At 41.0% G+C, this 17,875-nt stretch overlaps 1 protein-coding gene across 22 annotated transcripts in view; it reads left to right on the top strand.

Annotated features, from left to right (window-relative positions):
• SGIP1 (SH3GL interacting endocytic adaptor 1) overlaps positions 1–17,875 on the top strand; it is a 151,277-nt gene that overhangs the window by 119,544 nt on the left and 13,858 nt on the right. For all 22 annotated transcript variants that reach the window (XM_082227572.1, XM_082227581.1, XM_082227582.1 and 19 more), the window contains 6 exons: positions 12,428–12,539; positions 13,669–13,824; positions 14,646–14,778; positions 15,053–15,255; positions 16,049–16,113; positions 16,943–17,107. In XM_082227572.1, coding sequence (XP_082083698.1) covers positions 12,428–12,539; positions 13,669–13,824; positions 14,646–14,778; positions 15,053–15,255; positions 16,049–16,113; positions 16,943–17,107 — 834 coding nt within the window. The remainder of the gene's footprint in view (positions 1–12,427; positions 12,540–13,668; positions 13,825–14,645; positions 14,779–15,052; positions 15,256–16,048; positions 16,114–16,942; positions 17,108–17,875) is intronic.

Here is a 17,875-nt window from a genome sequence, read left to right as displayed (position 1 = left end):
AATTCCCTCTTCTTGTTTGTATATAAATATCACAGCTTATACAATTCACAACACTGATATTAAATATAACACCATGTAACCACTCACATTCATTCAACAACTAAACAGGCAATTTTATGTTAATTGATACTGTTATTTCCATGATGATTGCTTCATAATTGGTACACACTTGAACCAATTAATTTTACTTAGCCATGTAATTTTATCTTGACTATTTTGAATTGATTTATTCACAGCGTACTCTGAAATTTTGCTGGTTCTGTCTATCTCTATTTGTCCCTAAGCAATAAAAGCATAACAGTATAAAATAATAAAATTTCAAGGTTACAGAACCCCAGTGCCTTAACTGTACTTCTCATTTTAACAAACTTTGATGTGCTGAATGTTGTTGTGATAAATGAACCTGTCATATAAGCATCAAAATACATTTCAACATCCAAGTTTATTTTCATATTTGGTGTAGTATTTTGAGTTGTATAATTGTGATATTAACAATGAGCTTTTCATTCTTAGCTCTTCTTTATTAATACTCTTCATATTCACAGCACAATTTGTAGAAGGACATTTTGTACTATTAAAGCTATAATAGATGTACTTTGTACCTGTCTAAAAGGGATGGCATGAATAGGCTACAAGACAGAATTTACGCAAGAAGCTTTTATTACTTGCCTAAGGGCCAAACTACACATGATGGGCAATTCTCTAATTTTTCTTCCTTGTTGAGCAGCTAGGAAGCCAAAGCTTTGAGCAGAGAACCAGAACAGGGAGGGGCTGAAGAATGATTTCCTTTTCTACTGCTTGTTTGCTCAGAATCTCCCCCTGGCAGGGAAAGCCCAGGTTAAAAGAGCAATTTTCAGCAAATGGCAAGAATGGTTAGGATTAAGCAGTCTCTCCTTTTCATTTTCCATTTCGGCTTCCCTTGGCTGCTTCTTATTCAGGAAGAAGGTGGGAGGGAGAAGCATGGAACTTGCTATATATCCATAACAAGGATTTGCTTACATACATGTTAGTTCTCCCTACATGAGAATTTATAGCCTTGTGGTTTTGATCCATTTGTTCATGCTACACACAGCAGTGGCAAAGGTTGCTTAAAAACACAAGGCGGGCATGCCCCTGTGAATGATGTTTTGAACTATTTGCACCTGCTATGAACTGCAATTCTGTAATCCTTTTTGTTTGTTGTTGTGCTATGAATCTGGATGTGAAAGAGAGGGGAGGCATGAATGCCTATGGTCTGTTTAAGACCACTTGTGCATTAATTACCTAAGAGTGACTAAATATGACCCGACTTTAACTGTTCTTTAATTGTTCCTCCAGGTCAAGTGTCAATTCCAAGCCAGGGTGATAACCTGGATAAATATTGCTTTTGGGTGTTAGATTGCTCAGCAGTGAAAATGGTCCTGTAGTCTAGGTTTCAACTCTACATCTGTAAGATGTGAATCAGAGTTATCTCTCTTACTGAATAGCTGTGGGGATGATTAAGGATTGCAAATCACTTTATGCAAGGAGAATATTCTGCATGATGACTAAAAAAGCAAATGCAGGCTACATAAACAGAAGCATAGCTTCCAGGTCACAAGAAGTAATAGTTCTACCCTATTTTTCTGCTGGGCAGCCAGCATTTGAATAACAGTCTTCAAATATCTTCAGGGCCCTCATGCAGAAGATGGGATGAACTTGTTCTCTTTTGTTCCAGAGAGTAGAACTAGAACAAAGGGGTGGAAATTGCAAGGGAGCAGATTTTGGCTAAACATTGGGAGAGGCCACCTGATGGCAAGAACTGTTCTAGACTGTTAGAACAGTAAGGACTGGAACAAAGACTGCCTTGGGAGGATGTGGCTATCCATTGGGGACACACTAAATGCTTCGTGCATTACGCAGCCTGCATTGTGTAGGGGGTTGGACTAGATAAACGCTGTGGTCCCTTACAACTCTGTAATTCTATAGTGTAAATAAAGCATAAAATGAAAGTTTAGCAAAAAAATTACACTTGCCTAAATCTATCAAGAAAAATAGCTGTGGAGAAACAACTTCTATCCTTTATAATTTGTTTGATAGATCTAAAACTACCTGGTCAAATTGCATAGGAGTGCACATTCAGAACCACATGGGCAGATTGCTGAGGGATTCACATTCAAATATACTTTAGCATTATACGTATGGATGTAAGGCAATGTACAGCAATGCAGGTGGGCAACTTCACTTTCCAAAGTATTTGTCTAATCCTATAGGAGTTTCTTGCATGAGATTATAAGTCGATCAGGGCCACTTGATTACTGTTCTGTACATCTACTGGATTTTAAATATGTACTATAAATAAGAATTTAGACCAAGATGTGGGTTAAACCACAGAGCCTAGGGCTTGCCGATCAGAAGGTCGGTGGTTTGAATCCCCGCGATGGAGTGAGCTCCCATTGCTCATTCCCTGCTCCTGCCAACCTAGCAGTTCGAAAGCACGTCAAAGTGCAAATAGATAAATAGGTACCGCTCTGGTGGGAAGGTAAACGGCGTTTCCGTGCGCTGCTCTGGCTCGCCAGAAGCGGCTTAGTCATGCTGGCCACATGACCCGGAAGCTGTACGCCGGTTCCCTCGGCCAATAAAGTGAGATGAGCGCCGCAACCCCAGAGTCGGTCATGACTGGACCTAATGGTCAGGGGTCCCTTTACCTTTACGGATTAAATATAAGGTTGGATAATTTGACACGTTGCTATCATAACTGGAAATGACCTATTTATTGAGGGCAGCTAGCTTAATTTGATTTACAAAGGTCATGCCACATCTGTCCTGCTGAAACATTTACCTTTTGCACTTGGAGAAGTGACACTTAAAAATGTATTACAGTGGTAACAGCTGAATTTATAACATGGGCAATAAGCAGTGACAACCCAAGCACCACTGAGATGATGAAACTAAATTACACCTTGATGGTTAATGTGACGACAAAAATTCTTGGGATGTTGGGAGACAGAACCAAATAGTTTTTAACAACTGCTTACCACACATCATACAATTACAAGTATGTGACTTACCCCAGTGAAACAAAAAGGGATTGGGAAGCGCTCCAAAATGATCTCTCCAATATGTACGAATGGGCAAATGCAGTTCAATGGAAATAAGGATAAAGTGATGAACGTCAGGGCGAAAAAAATCTTAATTTCACATATATGCTCATGGTGTCAGTTTCTCACCAGAAACGAGACATTAGGGTTATCGTGCATAGTTGGATGAAGACATTGGGCCTGTGTATAGCAACTGTAAAGAAGGCAAATTCTGTGCCAGGAAATAGGAATTTAATTGGGAAAAACCCTGAGAAGAAGCCTGGTATAATACAGGTAGCAGCGTATAATAGAGAACAATTTAGTCTAAGGAAACTCCACAGAAGTACTGCAGCTATCAAAATTGGGTTATCCCATTAGCTTCTTTAAAGTGAATGGTTAGTCTTAATTATAAAAATAATTCTTCCGTCCCACAACAATCCAGATTCTGGAGTTCATGAAAGATTTGTCACAAAACTTCATAAAATTCCTGACAATGCCTCATGTTGGTTCAGTTCAAACTGTGTGTGTACAACCATCACACATATGCAAAGTCAAAATAAAAAAATTCCTTCCTGTAGCACCTTAAAGACCAACTGAGTTAGTTCTTGGTATAAGCTTTCGTGTGCATGCACATTTCTTCAGAAGAACTAACTCAGTTGGTCTTTAAGGTGCTACAGGAAGGAATTTTTTTATTTTGACTATGGCAGACCAACACGGATACCTATCTGTAACTGGAACATATGCAAAGGTATGCATAGTGCTAAATTATCATATTTTGCTGTTATCGGGATGTAGATTTATATACCTATCCTGTGTTTTTCCCCATTTCATTTGCATCAATGGGCAAGGCCAAATGTGATGCTTCTATTCTTCTACACATCCATTCCATCTAGTACATACCAGTTATCCTGTTCCTGTGTGGTTAAAGGTAAAGGTACCCCTGCCCGTATGGGCCAGTCGTGTCCGACTCTAGGGTTGCGTGCTCATCTCGCTCAAGAGGCCGAGAGCCAGCGCTGTCCGAAGACACTTCCGGGTCACGTGGCCAGCGTGACAAAGCTGCAGCTGGCAAGCCAGCACCAGCGCCGCACACGGAAACGCCGTTTACCTTCCCGCTATAAAGCTGTACCTATTTATCTACTTGCACTTAAGAGTGCTTTCGAACTGCTAGGTGGGCAGGAGCTGGGACCGAACGACGGGAGCTCACCCCGCCGCGGGGATTCGAACCGCCGACCATATGATCGGCAAGTCCTAGGCACTGAGGTTTTACCCACAGCACCACCTGCGTCCCTTCCTGTGTGGTTACTTTTATTGAATTTTACATTTCAAGGTGCAAGCACAAAATGGTTTCTAGTGAGTCTGCAGTGTTGCATAGTTGCAGAATACTTGTGGAAGCAGGTGCTGTGTCTCTTGAATACCACTGCAAATTGACTTGCCACAGCCAGTAAGTAGGAACCATCTCATAATTGTAAATATGCTACCTAGAGTTCATCTATATTGCTTCTTCATAAGCATCTAAAAGTGTGCTGGTTACTGCATCTTTGAAAAGTAAGGGTCCATTCACACAACTGTACATCCAGCTAGGGATGTAGATCAAATGTTTTAGGACTGGCTGGGGCTCATAGTGAAATTGCCATCTCATTGATTCAGTTTACATCCTGCACACACTTCATCTATATTTTCTGGGATGCTATCAATTCACAATTGAAGGCCTAGGGACTGAAATATAAACAAAGTCCATAATTAAGCCAGCTGCTTCATCAGTTGTCCAGCTCAACCTATTCTGTCTACATTCCTAACAAACTAAAGGAGGAATGGAGGACCTGTGGCCCTCAGATCTTGCTGGACTAAAACTTTGATCATCCCTGACCTTTGGCCATGCTGGCTTATTAGAAGTGGAGTCCCAGCAATATCTGGAGTGCCATTGGTTCCCCGTGCCTGACTATATGAAATCACCCTTAGACTGCATGTGAAAGCTACATAGAATCATGCAGGGCAATCTTCTGGGTACCATACCACTTCAGGGTGCTAGTGGAGAATCACATAATTGGATACAGTGGTGCCTCGCAAGACGAAATTAATTCGTTCTGTGAAATTTTTTGCCTTGTGAATTTTTCGCCTTGCGAAGCACTGTCAAGTCGCAACTGCACCTCTTCAAGCGGTTTTAAGAAAAAGGAAACAAACTTGCAAGACGTTTTCATCTTGCGAAGCAAGCCCATAGGGAAATTCGTCTTGCGAAGCAACTCAAAAAACGAAAAACTCTTTTGTCTTGCAAGTTTTTCGTCTTCTGAGGCATTTGTCTTGCGAGGTACCACTGTACTTCCCCACATTTATTTTTTTTAAAACACAACTGATCGCTGCACATGGAAATCTGTTATAGCAAGAAGGAAGCCATTTCCCCATTAGGCCTGCTTTCCACAGGTTTTGATCTGGGAGCAGACTCTGAATTGGTGCTGTTTAAGGATGATAGCTTAACTACTTGGAATTATATATCTATATCTATTTGAATCTATATATCTATATCCATCCATCCATTATTACTTGCATTTTGAACCTTCATAGCGAGCTATTATTTGCTAGAGCACCTAAGAATTCATGAGGATATTGGTCCATGTCAGTAGTGTCATTAGGTACAGTACTGCATAGATACATGTGGGACTATTATAACTGTAGACTCTATTGTTCAGCCTCATTTTGAGAGGTTGGGCTGAATTTCCAACAGACCCATCAAAATTTACCTCCTTGTGATGTATTCTTTGATCTTTTCCTCTTTGAAAACCAGGAAACTGTTCCCTTTGGACTTTGGGCATGAAAATAAATAGTTGCAAAATAATAGCTCCTCTTGGGACCAATATTCCCTAAAATTAAATCGTTCTTTGTTCTTTCACTGCTGAAAATATGAACCTTGTGACTCAGAGATTTCTCAGAGGATGAATGGAGGTGCAAGAAGGGTTGCAAGCAATCTAATAGTGCATAAAAATGTAATAATATAAAGAGGGAAAGTAATTAATAGAATTGGCTTTGTGGTGGGAATGAGCCAAAATATAGTGCTCTTTTCCCATGGAAAGCCTTCTCCTGCATCCATGTTGATGTTCTTTTAGGGGAAAATGTCTCTCTGTGTGTGTACTTAACCTCAGTGGATTACAGTCCACTCTATCTCTTTCCAAGGCTGGGACAAGATCAAGATTCAGTTATGTTGTGGTTCAGATCACTTTGTGACAGTTGCAGCATCAGTTTAAGCAAAAATGATCAGCAAAGATATGAACAGTTCAGCAAGATCCCTCCCTTCCTTTTGCAACTTCATTTACAGGAAGTTGAGGGATAGCAGCTTTCCAACAAAGGACTTGGTTTTTTTTCCTAGAGGAGCGTCGCTTTTTCAGAGTGAACGTCACACTCCCTGAAATTTCACCTTTTGCTGCAAAATACAATCCCTTAGACATTTTCAGCTTAACCCTGCTGTGTGGATTTCCTTATTAAGGTGAAATGAGTCCTAAAGCTTTTTTCATAGCATTCAAAGCTGTGTGCAATGAGCGTATGAAGGGGAAGAGTGTCATGCCCACTGTCCTCCCTCTTGGCTTATGTGCATTCGTCATGTGTCTGTGCACACACAAGTCAGGACCCGTAAAGAGTGGGCATGATCCGTCCCATCCTTCTGCATGGCCATTGTACATGGTCTCTCCTCTGTGCTGTGCCTCTTTTCACATCCCCATTAATGTTACTGGAACTTCCAGGCACAGGCAGCAACCAATAGGGGGGTTATGTTCTGGACCCCTGCACATGTTGGCAGAACCCGCGCAAGCATGTCCTGCTCCACTCTTTTTTGGGTCATTTTTGGGTCCGTTCTGGGTTCAGCATGCTGTCTGTGTGTGGTCATGCATGTATCGGATGCGCCTAAAAGGATTGCTGCCAGTAAGTCAATCTAAAGATTGCATTCTATATGCCTACTGCAGTATATACCTGATATACTGCTGTAGCCCCTCTCTGAAAATTTCCTTCCTTGATCAGCTATTTAAACAGCTGCAGTAGAAAGAAATGTAATATTGTGAAGTGTTCTCCATTAGCCCGGCTAGGACACCTATGCATTTGGCTTCGCCCCTCCTTGTATTGCTTCCTGTAATGGTCCCTCCACCTCATCATTATGTAACTTCATTATGTAATAATATGGAAGTCTGTAGCTGGATATGTTTAATTTCCTCTTCCCATTCCTTTCTATCCTCTCTCTTAGTTTGTAAGTCATTGTTATAGCCTGTAAACCACCTTGAGTGCTTTGGCCAGAACAGTAGTAACTAGACATAAGCTAAATTGCAACCTCTTCCTTTGAAGACTACTCTAAACGGGTGTGTTTTAAATAGACTTTTATGGCGTGAAAGTGCCCTTAGGATGTTCTGCTGTTATACATGGCCCTTTTATACACCATGACAGGGACAGTTTCCACATATCACACAGTGCTGCTGTTGGAAGTGGAATCACAAAGGCCAGTCGTCATCTGTCCTCTAGCAGAAGAGTGCTAGAGAAGAGACCTGCAAGCCTCACACAGAAGCAACATTGGAGCCTTCCGTGTGAAGCGTAATATCTGCATGTTAAATTTCATCGTGGTTGAATCTTCATTGAACCAAGTTCTGTGTATCCGGGGGGGGGGGGGGATATATTCCCCATATCTTGTCTTTGTTTCAAATCAGAAGCACTTTTGATAGTTTAAATATTTGACCAGAATAAGGACAATTTTCAACAATACAATGATAGAAAATATAATGTAAAACACACTAGAAAATGAACTTTCTTTTTGTAATTGTCATATTTATCCCTAGTATATCATAAGGGTGTGTGGTTGAGAATGACTGAAGAGAACATGACTATGCAGAGGTGTTCATCTAAAGATGGATGTTCTTTTTCAAGCGTGTTGGGAAAACATTTTCCCAGGTTTTGTTAGCCACATTAAGAGATTTTAAATTAAGCAGGCTCTCCTCAGACTAATATGCAATACTGTTCATGACACCGTGTGAACTGCTTGGGGGGGAAAGGTGTCTGACTGCAACATCATGATAGTAATTGTTTTTCTTGCTGGCCTCCTAACTCCTGCCAGAGTTATTTTCCAGATATTTTGCATAAGTGGTAAACAGATAACCCACAACCTGCTGCATACTGAATTATTACAACAGTAGCACTGTATCGCAGGGTAAAAGAAAATAGTAAAGCTTGCGTATATATTACAAAGCATTTAGTGCTACTTTTTCTAGCTAAATAGACAACCAGAATTTTAAAAAATCTCTTTTGAAATGCACTCTGTATGGCAATTCTAGATGTATTCATATCCTCTGGAAAGCTAATCTTTCCCCATGAGGTATGTTTCTGTGGGTTTTGGTGAGAAACGCAACAGAGACCAGGAAGTGTAATCTGATTTACATGGTAGATTTATATTCATATTATAATTTATACTCAGAAGGACCTTCAGGGGGTTCCCCCTCCTCATCTTTTGAAGAAGGAGGAGAAAAAATGTCCCAATCATTTATGGAAGTAGCTTATTTAGAAAGTTGTTTTGGCGCTACTGCAGACAAGCAGGCTGAATGCCATTTTAAGCTCCTGGTTGTGAATTGGCATGATTTGTGGGAATTGGTCTTGCAGGCCAAATTGGGACTTAATTTGCCACACCAGCTAGAAGCCCCTCGCCGCTGCCCTAGAAGGGGAAGCAGGGAGTTTCATTGTGATCTTTCCCCCTCAGACGATTCTTGTTATTATGTCCAGCTCAACAACAACTATATTTTACTTAAGTATTATTTCAGCATGTGGCATTGTACTGGTTGTATGATTCACTTAAATTTACCACATTCTTTGGCACAATCCTTTGAAACTTGTTGGTGTGGGGAAAACTTTTATTTACCACACTCTTTGGCACAATACATTTTACAATACTTTGAAACTTGTTGGTGTGGGGAAAACCTTTAAAAATAGTTTTATTTTGCTGTTTGTTTAGACCCCGTAATCTGACATTCCTTTGGTCTTGATGGATGTCTTGAAGAAACCTCTCTCTCTTTTCATCATTAAGCTCCAGAATAGACTTGGAACCTAGTTGGAATTAATAGACTAGTCCTTTCTTCCATATTTATATAGTCATTGTGGGAATAGATATAAAAAAGGCGCTTCAGAGGAAGAAGCAGTGGAGGCATGTCCATTACAGTGAATGGAGCACTGCCCCACGAACCTCAGCCAGCCCCTCTTACAGACTCTGTCATTGACTCCAGCTCCATCTATTGTATATCTCCCTGCTTTCTACCCTACCAGTCCTGAAGGCCAGAAGCCACCACCAGAGGGAAGTCTAAAATATGCTTCTTGGAGTTCATTTACTTGCTCCTCTTTATATTTCAACCTTTCCGTCTTAATGAGAGATAACTTAACCCTACCAGCCTATGTGGAGATTAGTTGTGTTCCAGTGAGAAATGAAACCCGTATTTATAGGTTTTTGCACAATCTTTCTATTCATTCTGGAATACCTGTTGAAATAAAGGGAGAATTGCATTGGATTTTTACTTTCTTGAGCGACTAAATATATTGTTAATCCTCTGGAGACTTACTGTATTTTTCCATCTATAAGACATCCCCATATATAAGACGCCCCTTATTTTTGGGAACTCAGATTTAAGAAAATGGGGGGAGATGGCCCGTGTATAAGATGCCCCCTCATTTTTGACATCATTTTTTAGGGGTAAAACCTAGTCTTATACACAGAAAAATACAGTACTTACCAGAATGGCAAAACCATGGGGGGGGGGTTGATATCCGAAAACACATATCTACTCTGCACATGACTTGGTCAGATAACACCAATGGTATTGATCATGTCTGCTCACAGTGGGAGAATACATGCAATTATTTTTTGTTCTTTTGTCATTGCAATCGCTGTTTCTTTTGAGCCAGACCCAGATAAAGCATCACATCTTCAGCAGCTAGCTTTTGGTTTAGCATGACTTTCTGTTGAGCATCTGCTGAGCATATTTCAGTGGAAATAGGGGTTCAATACACATAAATAAAAATAATTTTCCCTTGTGCCTAGGCTGCTGCTTTTTTCCTCTTACGTCAGTGTGAGATTTGAGAGTTAAAATGTGTGAAGGCTTCCAGAATGACCACACTAATGCTTATTTTATCAAAATGTTTGGGATATTTTTGGAAGAGACTCTTAATTCATACAATTGTTCACTATTGTATTGAGCAACTTGCTATATCTTTGCCAAACATTAATTGAAGGCATAAGGCAATTGTTGCCAAATATGTTCCTCTGTGATTCCATTCTGAGTAAACAAGGCATTTCATCTACTCTTCAATTGAATACGTGAAATTCTTGGTTTTTCCCTGCAGTCATTTACTCCTCAAAAGGCCAAACTAGGTGTGATGAGGCTGCCATATGTATGTTATCCATATGTCTGCCCTGTTCACCTATAAATCATGGTTAGGAGACAATATGTGAAAAGGAGTGCAGGAGGGAGAAGAGCAAAAGTTGGCTCTCCTCCACTTTATATCTCTGTACTCCAGAGCTTTCATTTTCTTCCAGGTTGGCTTAGTTCCAGTAGTAGAACTAGACAGAGAAAACAACTTAAAGCAATGGAGTCCAGCAACATCAAGTGGAAGAGAATGTAGGTTTTCCTTTCCTTTCCTGTGCCCCTTTTCTTCAGCACCCCCTTTGAGGGTTGCCATATGTCAGGAACCTCCCAAACATAACCGGAATACTGCAGTCAGATGCAGTGTCCAGGCAGAAATTGTTAAAATGTCCGGGAAAATCCGGACGCATGTTGATCCGTGTCAGCAGTGTTGTTTTTGCCAATGTTCCTGAAAAATAACTCAAAAAAATTTTGTGGGGGAATTTTGCCAAAGAAAGCGCAACAACTTTGATGTCTGGATTTTTACTTTTTGAAATAGGGCAACCCAACCCCTGCCCCTCTTTATATGTGAATGGGACGGACATTTGGGCAGCTTGCCCAACATACCTAGTTTGGCCTTACTGCTGAAAGAGCAGTTTTTTACAGGGCCTCTTTGGGACTTAATGGGATTCTTATTTAACTGCCCAAAGAGGAATAGGTAAGTGAGACCCTGCATTCACCCACAACTGTCCCTGCTTTGTTGTTTTTTCTTTCCTTGAACCTCAGTAGTTGTGTCCATGGGAAAGATCTATCTCTGGATAGGCAATTGAAATAGGATGGATGTCAGCTTTCGAAGAAAAGTCCAGGCACTGAAATATCGCAAGTCACCAAACCGAATGAAATAATGAATTAGAAGGTTTCTAGTGCATGAAATAAACCCAGACAATTATCCACATTCTCAAGTAGCCATTTTAAGTTTTCGAAAAACAAGAACCAACCATGACAATCACCAGGATAGATACTCCACCCAAATGGCTCCCATTTTCAACTAACAAATAATTAACGTGCCTGATGAACTCTGCCTTTTCAGTGCAGGACTGCATATGTACCCTGTTTTAAATGAGGACGTGGTCTTCCTGCAAGTTAGCTATTACCCCATTCAGTCAAAGGTACATCTTTTACCCCCCTCCCATGGTGGGGGCGAAGTTAGTGTGAGACAAGGGACACCTCCAGACATCCTTTTTATTAAGCTTCCCCTCCCCCCCCCCCGATTTTTGTGTGTGAAGGTTATACAACACCCACTGTTTATTGAACATCCATCCTGATTTTTTTTGCAGTTTATACAACTTCCTGTCAATTATTATCATACACTTTCTAATGCATTTTCCCCTTCGCTTTTCTTACCCGAAAAGACTGCTTGTTGTTTTTATTTTTTAAAAGTGGGTTTGTTGCACAAGTGCACTTTAATCCACCTGAACTGCACAAATCTAAATTTTCCAGTATGTAATTGAACCCCTCCGGCAAAATAGTGACAGTCTGGGAGAAAACTAACACTACACTAGCACCAGTGCTAAAAACATTTTTAAGCCATCTTACTAACTGCACTGCATCACCTGCGCTTCTTGTCTCTTGCGTTCTGCCTTGATGGATTCACTGGTTTCAGCTAATTTTTCTTCCCAGGAGTTTCCTTTCAACAAAATTACATTGATTATTCTCTTATTCACTGTGGGTGGATTGCTCTGGTGCTCAAGTTCGAAACTGTGCCTGGCTTGCATTAAACACACACACACACATATACATACTGCTACTAACAGTGATTAAAAGCTTTGGTTTTGATTTTTGCTTAAAGAAAAACGTAAGTATTTTTTTAGACCAGAAACAAAGTTGACGTAATTTGCCAGTATAGTGCTTGATTTATAAAATGACTGTTTTTGTTTTTTTGCCTTCTCTGCATTTCTCTGCATTTCCCTTGATGGAGTTGACTTGATGCAATTGAAAAGGTTTCTGTGTGCATAAAAAGTGACTATTTTTCATTGGTTGCAGGCTCTTCTAGAGGACCCAGCCCCTTAACCATGGGTGCGCAAGACACTCTGCCCGTAGCTGCAGCTTTCACTGAAACAGTTAATGCGTACTTCAAAGGAGCAGATCCTAACAAGTAGGTATCAAATTGTTTGCCCCCCATCTCTTCTCCATACAATAATAGACAGTTCAGGGTTGGTCTTACACAGTTAGAGTATGTTCACCTTTACTGCTTACTCTGCAGCCTGTGTACTCCCACTGCTAGTCCCCCCCCCCCCGAAGCCAAGTTCAGAACCCGACCTTAGCCTCAACCCATATTGGTGCTGTAGCTTCTTGACAAATACTGTTGTTTGATGCATTTCCCTCTCTCAATTGAACTTCAGTCCAGCTGCATTCACCTAGTACTTTAAGAATGGCGTGTACGTTTGAGAAGGCAGGGAAACAGAAAAAGGCTGCACTCCTTGGCTGAATGCATTACCCTTCTCTAGTATGAACAGCACTGTGCAAATGTGGTTTCAAATGCAGCAGTGGGAAACAACCTCACTGAATTTTAAGCTGCTGATGTGAACATCCCTTTATTTGCCTGTAGGTGGGCTGCACATTAGGGACTGGTGATGTAAAACCAGCAACAAAGTTGGAGAAAATATTCTCTGGCAGCTGACAAATATTTCAGTAAACAAGTACATACGGGTTACATACTCTTCAGGTTACAGACTGCGCTAACCCAGAAATAGTGCTTCAGGTTAAGAACTTTGCTTCAGGATGAGAACAGAAATTGCGCGGCGGCAGCGCAGCAGCAGCGGGAGGCCCCATTAGCTAAAGTGGTGCTTCAGGTTAAGAACGGACCTCCAGAACGAATTAATTACGTAACCAGAGGTACCACTGTACTGAGTGGGGAGAGGACATGGGGATCAGTTATTTTGCAAAAAGGGGACCCTAGCACAATGCAATCAGAGTTCTGTTGAATGCTTTCATAAATTAGGGAATGCTGATATTACTGTGTCAAGAGAAAAAACCAAATGCTCCAGCTTCTCAATCTTCAGCGTGGTTGGGGTATTTAAATATCTGATCTTCAGTGAAGTATGACTGTAATCTGGTATATTGGTTTGCTGTTTTATTTTTCTCTGTTGCTTACCTGTTTTTTCAGTGCCTACACATTTTTGTATGCAACAAAAAATCAAATAAAAAGTTTTCTTTCCTACAAGTATAGGGAAATGTACCTGAATGAATTGTTCTCTTTCTCTACATTTCTTTTGATATTAAAGATGCATAGTGAAGATTACTGGAGAGATGGTGCTGTCGTTTCCTGCAGGAATTACTAGACATTTTGCCAATAATCCCGCCCCTGCTGTTCTAACATTCCGTGTAACAAATTACAACAGGTTAGAACACGTCTTGCCAAACCCCCAACTGCTTTGCTGGTAAATATCCTTCTATGTTAACTCTTATAGATTTATAGAAGGAAGTTGCTTTTGTAACTTTCGCACAAGAAACTTTGCATAGATAATAAATGAGATCAATAGCATTCTTAATTTATAAATATCTAAAACCTTTCAGTATATTTTTGTATGTCAAAAACAAACAAAAGTACCTGTGGAGTTTATACTCTGTTGTTGAAACGGTAACACTCACAATGTTTTCTTTTATTGTTGTATAGTGATTTCACAGATGAGCAGCATGCTCATTTGTCAAGCTATTGTCAGAAAGCAAACACAAAATGTTCATGTTGATCACCATCAGCTTGAGCATGGGTCATTCTGAAGCAGCTATAATAAATGACTATTTCGCTTTCCAGTTTTTGGCAATGCCAAATTCGGCACTTCTAGAAGAAAATGGGACTGTTAACAGTATAGCTAGAAACCTGCTTGCCATTCTTCAGCTTTTCACTGTGAATCATCTGATCTTTCAGCTATGTTTGCTAGCAGCCAATGCTGCTGAAGACTCTGAATCAGTCTCTGTCTCTCATTCTTTGCGTTCAAATTTTGCCCCAGTAAGACCATTACAATTTGACATCATTTCTTAACACAATGCTACAAATATAACACACGCACTTCAGAGGGACGTGTGATATTTCATCCCTGATCACTGGACTTTATGGTTGGGTTGGGGCTTGGGAGTTGTAATCCAACACATAGCTGAGCCACAGGTTCCCCAACCCTGCTCTTCGTGTTATTACTTGTTGACAAAAGTTTTCCATTTACAAAATTAACATTTTCTCTCTTTTTTTCCTAAATGGATGCAGTGACAGTACACAAGCTGATGCCAACGCAAAGGAATTCTGGGTAAACATGCCAAATTTGATGACGCATTTAAAGAAAGTATCTGAACAGAAACCACAAGCAACGTATTATAATGTGGATATGCTTAAATATCAGGTAATACCTTTTACAGCATATAATCTGGTGAAATGTTCAATGTGCATAAGGGCTGGATAAATATAGTTCCTTTTTGTTAGTCATTGCTGATTTCAGTATCTCCCCCCCCCCCAAAAAAAAAAAAACAAACTTTTTATGAATGGACATGCTGAATTGTACTAAAGGAAAAGTAAAAACAATGCAAAGTATATTCCAGGCCAAAAGAACCCCTTTTAATCTGAAAGTTTATAACTACACTTTGCCTATGAAATCTTCCCTTTCTCTTTCTTATAAGGTATCAGCCCAGGGTATTCAGTCTACTCCATTGAACCTTGCAGTGAACTGGCGGTGTGAGCCTACAAGCACCGATCTACGCATTGACTACAAATATAATCTAGAGGCAATGACTACACCAGTAGCTTTAAACAATGTGCAGTTCCTTGTTCCCATAGACGGAGGAGTGACAAAACTTCAAGCTGTGCTTCCACCTGCTATTTGGTATGAATCTGAATTGGTCTTTGATCCTTCCCAGTGCTCACTCCAGAGATGCACTGCTCTTAATGGCTGGAGGTGGTTCCATTTGGACAACCTGAAACTGTTTTTGATCAGTCCTTGTCATTATGTGATTAAAACTTTTGCACAGTTCTGTCTAAATAACTTTAGCATTTAGAACGTTTGTATGCAAATGAGAAAGAGAGAAACTTAATGTGACAGCTTATCCTCGCTTACCCTTCCTCTGCTCTTTGCAGGCATGGTCTGAGATTTAAAGCTCTGTGTCCAAGCACCCATTTTTTTGTTCCAGAGCTTTTCCTGAGAAAACCCGTTCTGTAAAGCTCAATTGGAGCAAACATCAATCTGCAGAAAACCCAAATGGAAGTTTGCTCCGATTCAGCTTTAAAGAGCAGGTTTTCTCAGGGAAACCTCTGACCAAAAATCAAACAAACACAGGTGCCCTTCAGATGGTGTTGGGCTGCATCATCCCTGACCTTTGCTTGGCCATGGTGGCTGGGGCTGATGGGAAACTGTAGAACAACAGTGTATAATGGGCACCAAGTTGGCTGCCCCAAGGTAGTGGGGATACTAGCTTTACACAAGGCAAATAGTTATGGGAACTTCCTGTTCAGCACTGTAACAATAAACTGGAATGGTTCCTGAACTACACTGTTCTGTACTGACGTTCTGTGCTGGATGATGCTAATTTCAGATTGCCTGCTTCCTGTAGTGCTTAATTTGCTTGCTACGTGTCCTGTCATTCCAAAACTCATATGAACAAGCTTTCTTTCATTTTTAGGAATGCTGAACAGCAAAAGATATTGTGGAGGATTCCTGATATTTCACAGAAATCAGAGAATGGAGGTAATAAGGCAAGCTTACATGCTCCTCTGAAAAATCAGCCTCTTCGGCCTTACGTTTTCTCCCTCTACTCATACTAACATGTGTCTTCTCACTCCTGTCTCACTGTGTGGAGTGAGGAGACTCATTGAACAGTGCAGCCATGGATAGTTTTTACATGAAACTGAATACAATACAATAAAGCCAGGAGTTCCTGGGCTGCGCACTTATTTTAACACGTTATTGGGGTAAGTTAATTACTGAAATGTCATTGCTATTTACGTATTACGTTTATGAATTTATTTTGATTTTTTTAAATATATGTACTGTTTCATTATTGCTGTGAACTGGTTTGGTTACAAAATTATTACGAACAATAAGCATACGAATAAACTGATGAGGCTGGTATGTGCAGTGTGATTGCACATGTTATCTCAGAAGTAAGTTCCACGGGGGGGGGGACTTGAATAAAATATGAGGTGGGCAGGTAAGCCCCACGCTGCATAATCAGTCACAAGATGCTGTGCACACACAGCATTTGAATGCCAGTGTTCCATCAACTGGGGGGGGGTGTCAGCCCCCTCAGATATTTTATTGGGGGGTGTAAAGGGACCTTGGCCCTAGGAGTCCCACTATGTTCAATGGTGTTTACTTACTCCCAGGTAAGTGTGCATAGGATTGCTGCTTAAAAACACCAGTTGCTCAGGAGGAAGAAAGGGAAATGGTGTGATCTAGCTTTAACAATTAGCAAGATGAAAGCTTATCCCCCTGCCAGTGAGTCTCCTACATGTGCATATGTTTTCTCACTATGTTACATTTTTGTAACATACTTGCTGTATTTTCTACCTTAAAGGTGTGGGCTCTTTGCTGGCACGATTCCAGTTATCCGAGGGACCAAGCAAACCTTCCCCCCTGGTTGTGCAATTCACCAGTGAAGGGACCACTCTGTCCAGTTGCGATATTGAACTTGTTGGAGCCGGGTATCGTTTTTCACTTATTAAAAAGAGGTTTGCAGCAGGTAAATTTTTTGTTTGTTTGTTTCTATAGAGGCGCCTTAAATTTTCTTCTTCTAAGTGGCGGTAGGGGTGTATCAGCAAAATGAGGAGCTGGGTGGCTAGGTCTGGAAAGGTCAGTGTCCAAGGTTATTTAGTCAGGGTACCTACATCCCATCATGCCATCTGTTAAAAAATGCATGCTTCCCATTGTAATTAAGAATTTGGGGATGGGATGCTGGTCGCATCTTTTAAGTTTCATCCTATAAAACCAAGCTGTTGCCTAATGTATTGCTCAAACTCTATTGAGCTGTGAGCACACATGGGTGCATGCATACATATGGGACCACCTTTTCCTTTTTACCATCATGGAGAATTCCTTTGGATCTCCTGCTCCAAGAGCCACAGGTCTTGATAAGAAATTATGGCGCAGATGGTGTGATGGGGTGGAGTCATGAAGGTGCCCTCCCAACAGCAGCATCACTGCAGTTTACTTAGAGAGGGGTGGGGTGGGGCAGAGCAGAGCAGTGGTGAGGTTGGGATGGCACAGATGCACCACCACTGTGGGTGCCGGATTGGCTTTGCCAGGGCATCTGTGTAGACCTGCCCAGGTCAGCTGCAGTGACTCTGGTGTTGGGAGGGCAGCTCCTCCCCACCACCCTGGCCACTAGTGTCCTATGGGGATGCAACACGCATGTTTGGATTTCCTGTGCCTTGTCTAAGGAATAGCTCCAATATGAATAAGATATGAAAAGTTGTTTGATCTCTTCCCCTTCTTGTGCCCCACTGCGAGA

Source organism: Podarcis vaucheri (assembly GCF_965113315.1).
Source record: "Podarcis vaucheri genome assembly, chromosome: 6".
NCBI lineage: Eukaryota > Metazoa > Chordata > Lepidosauria > Squamata > Lacertidae > Podarcis > Podarcis vaucheri.
Note: the sequence above shows the minus strand (reverse complement) of the source record. Positions and strands in the feature narration are given on the sequence as shown.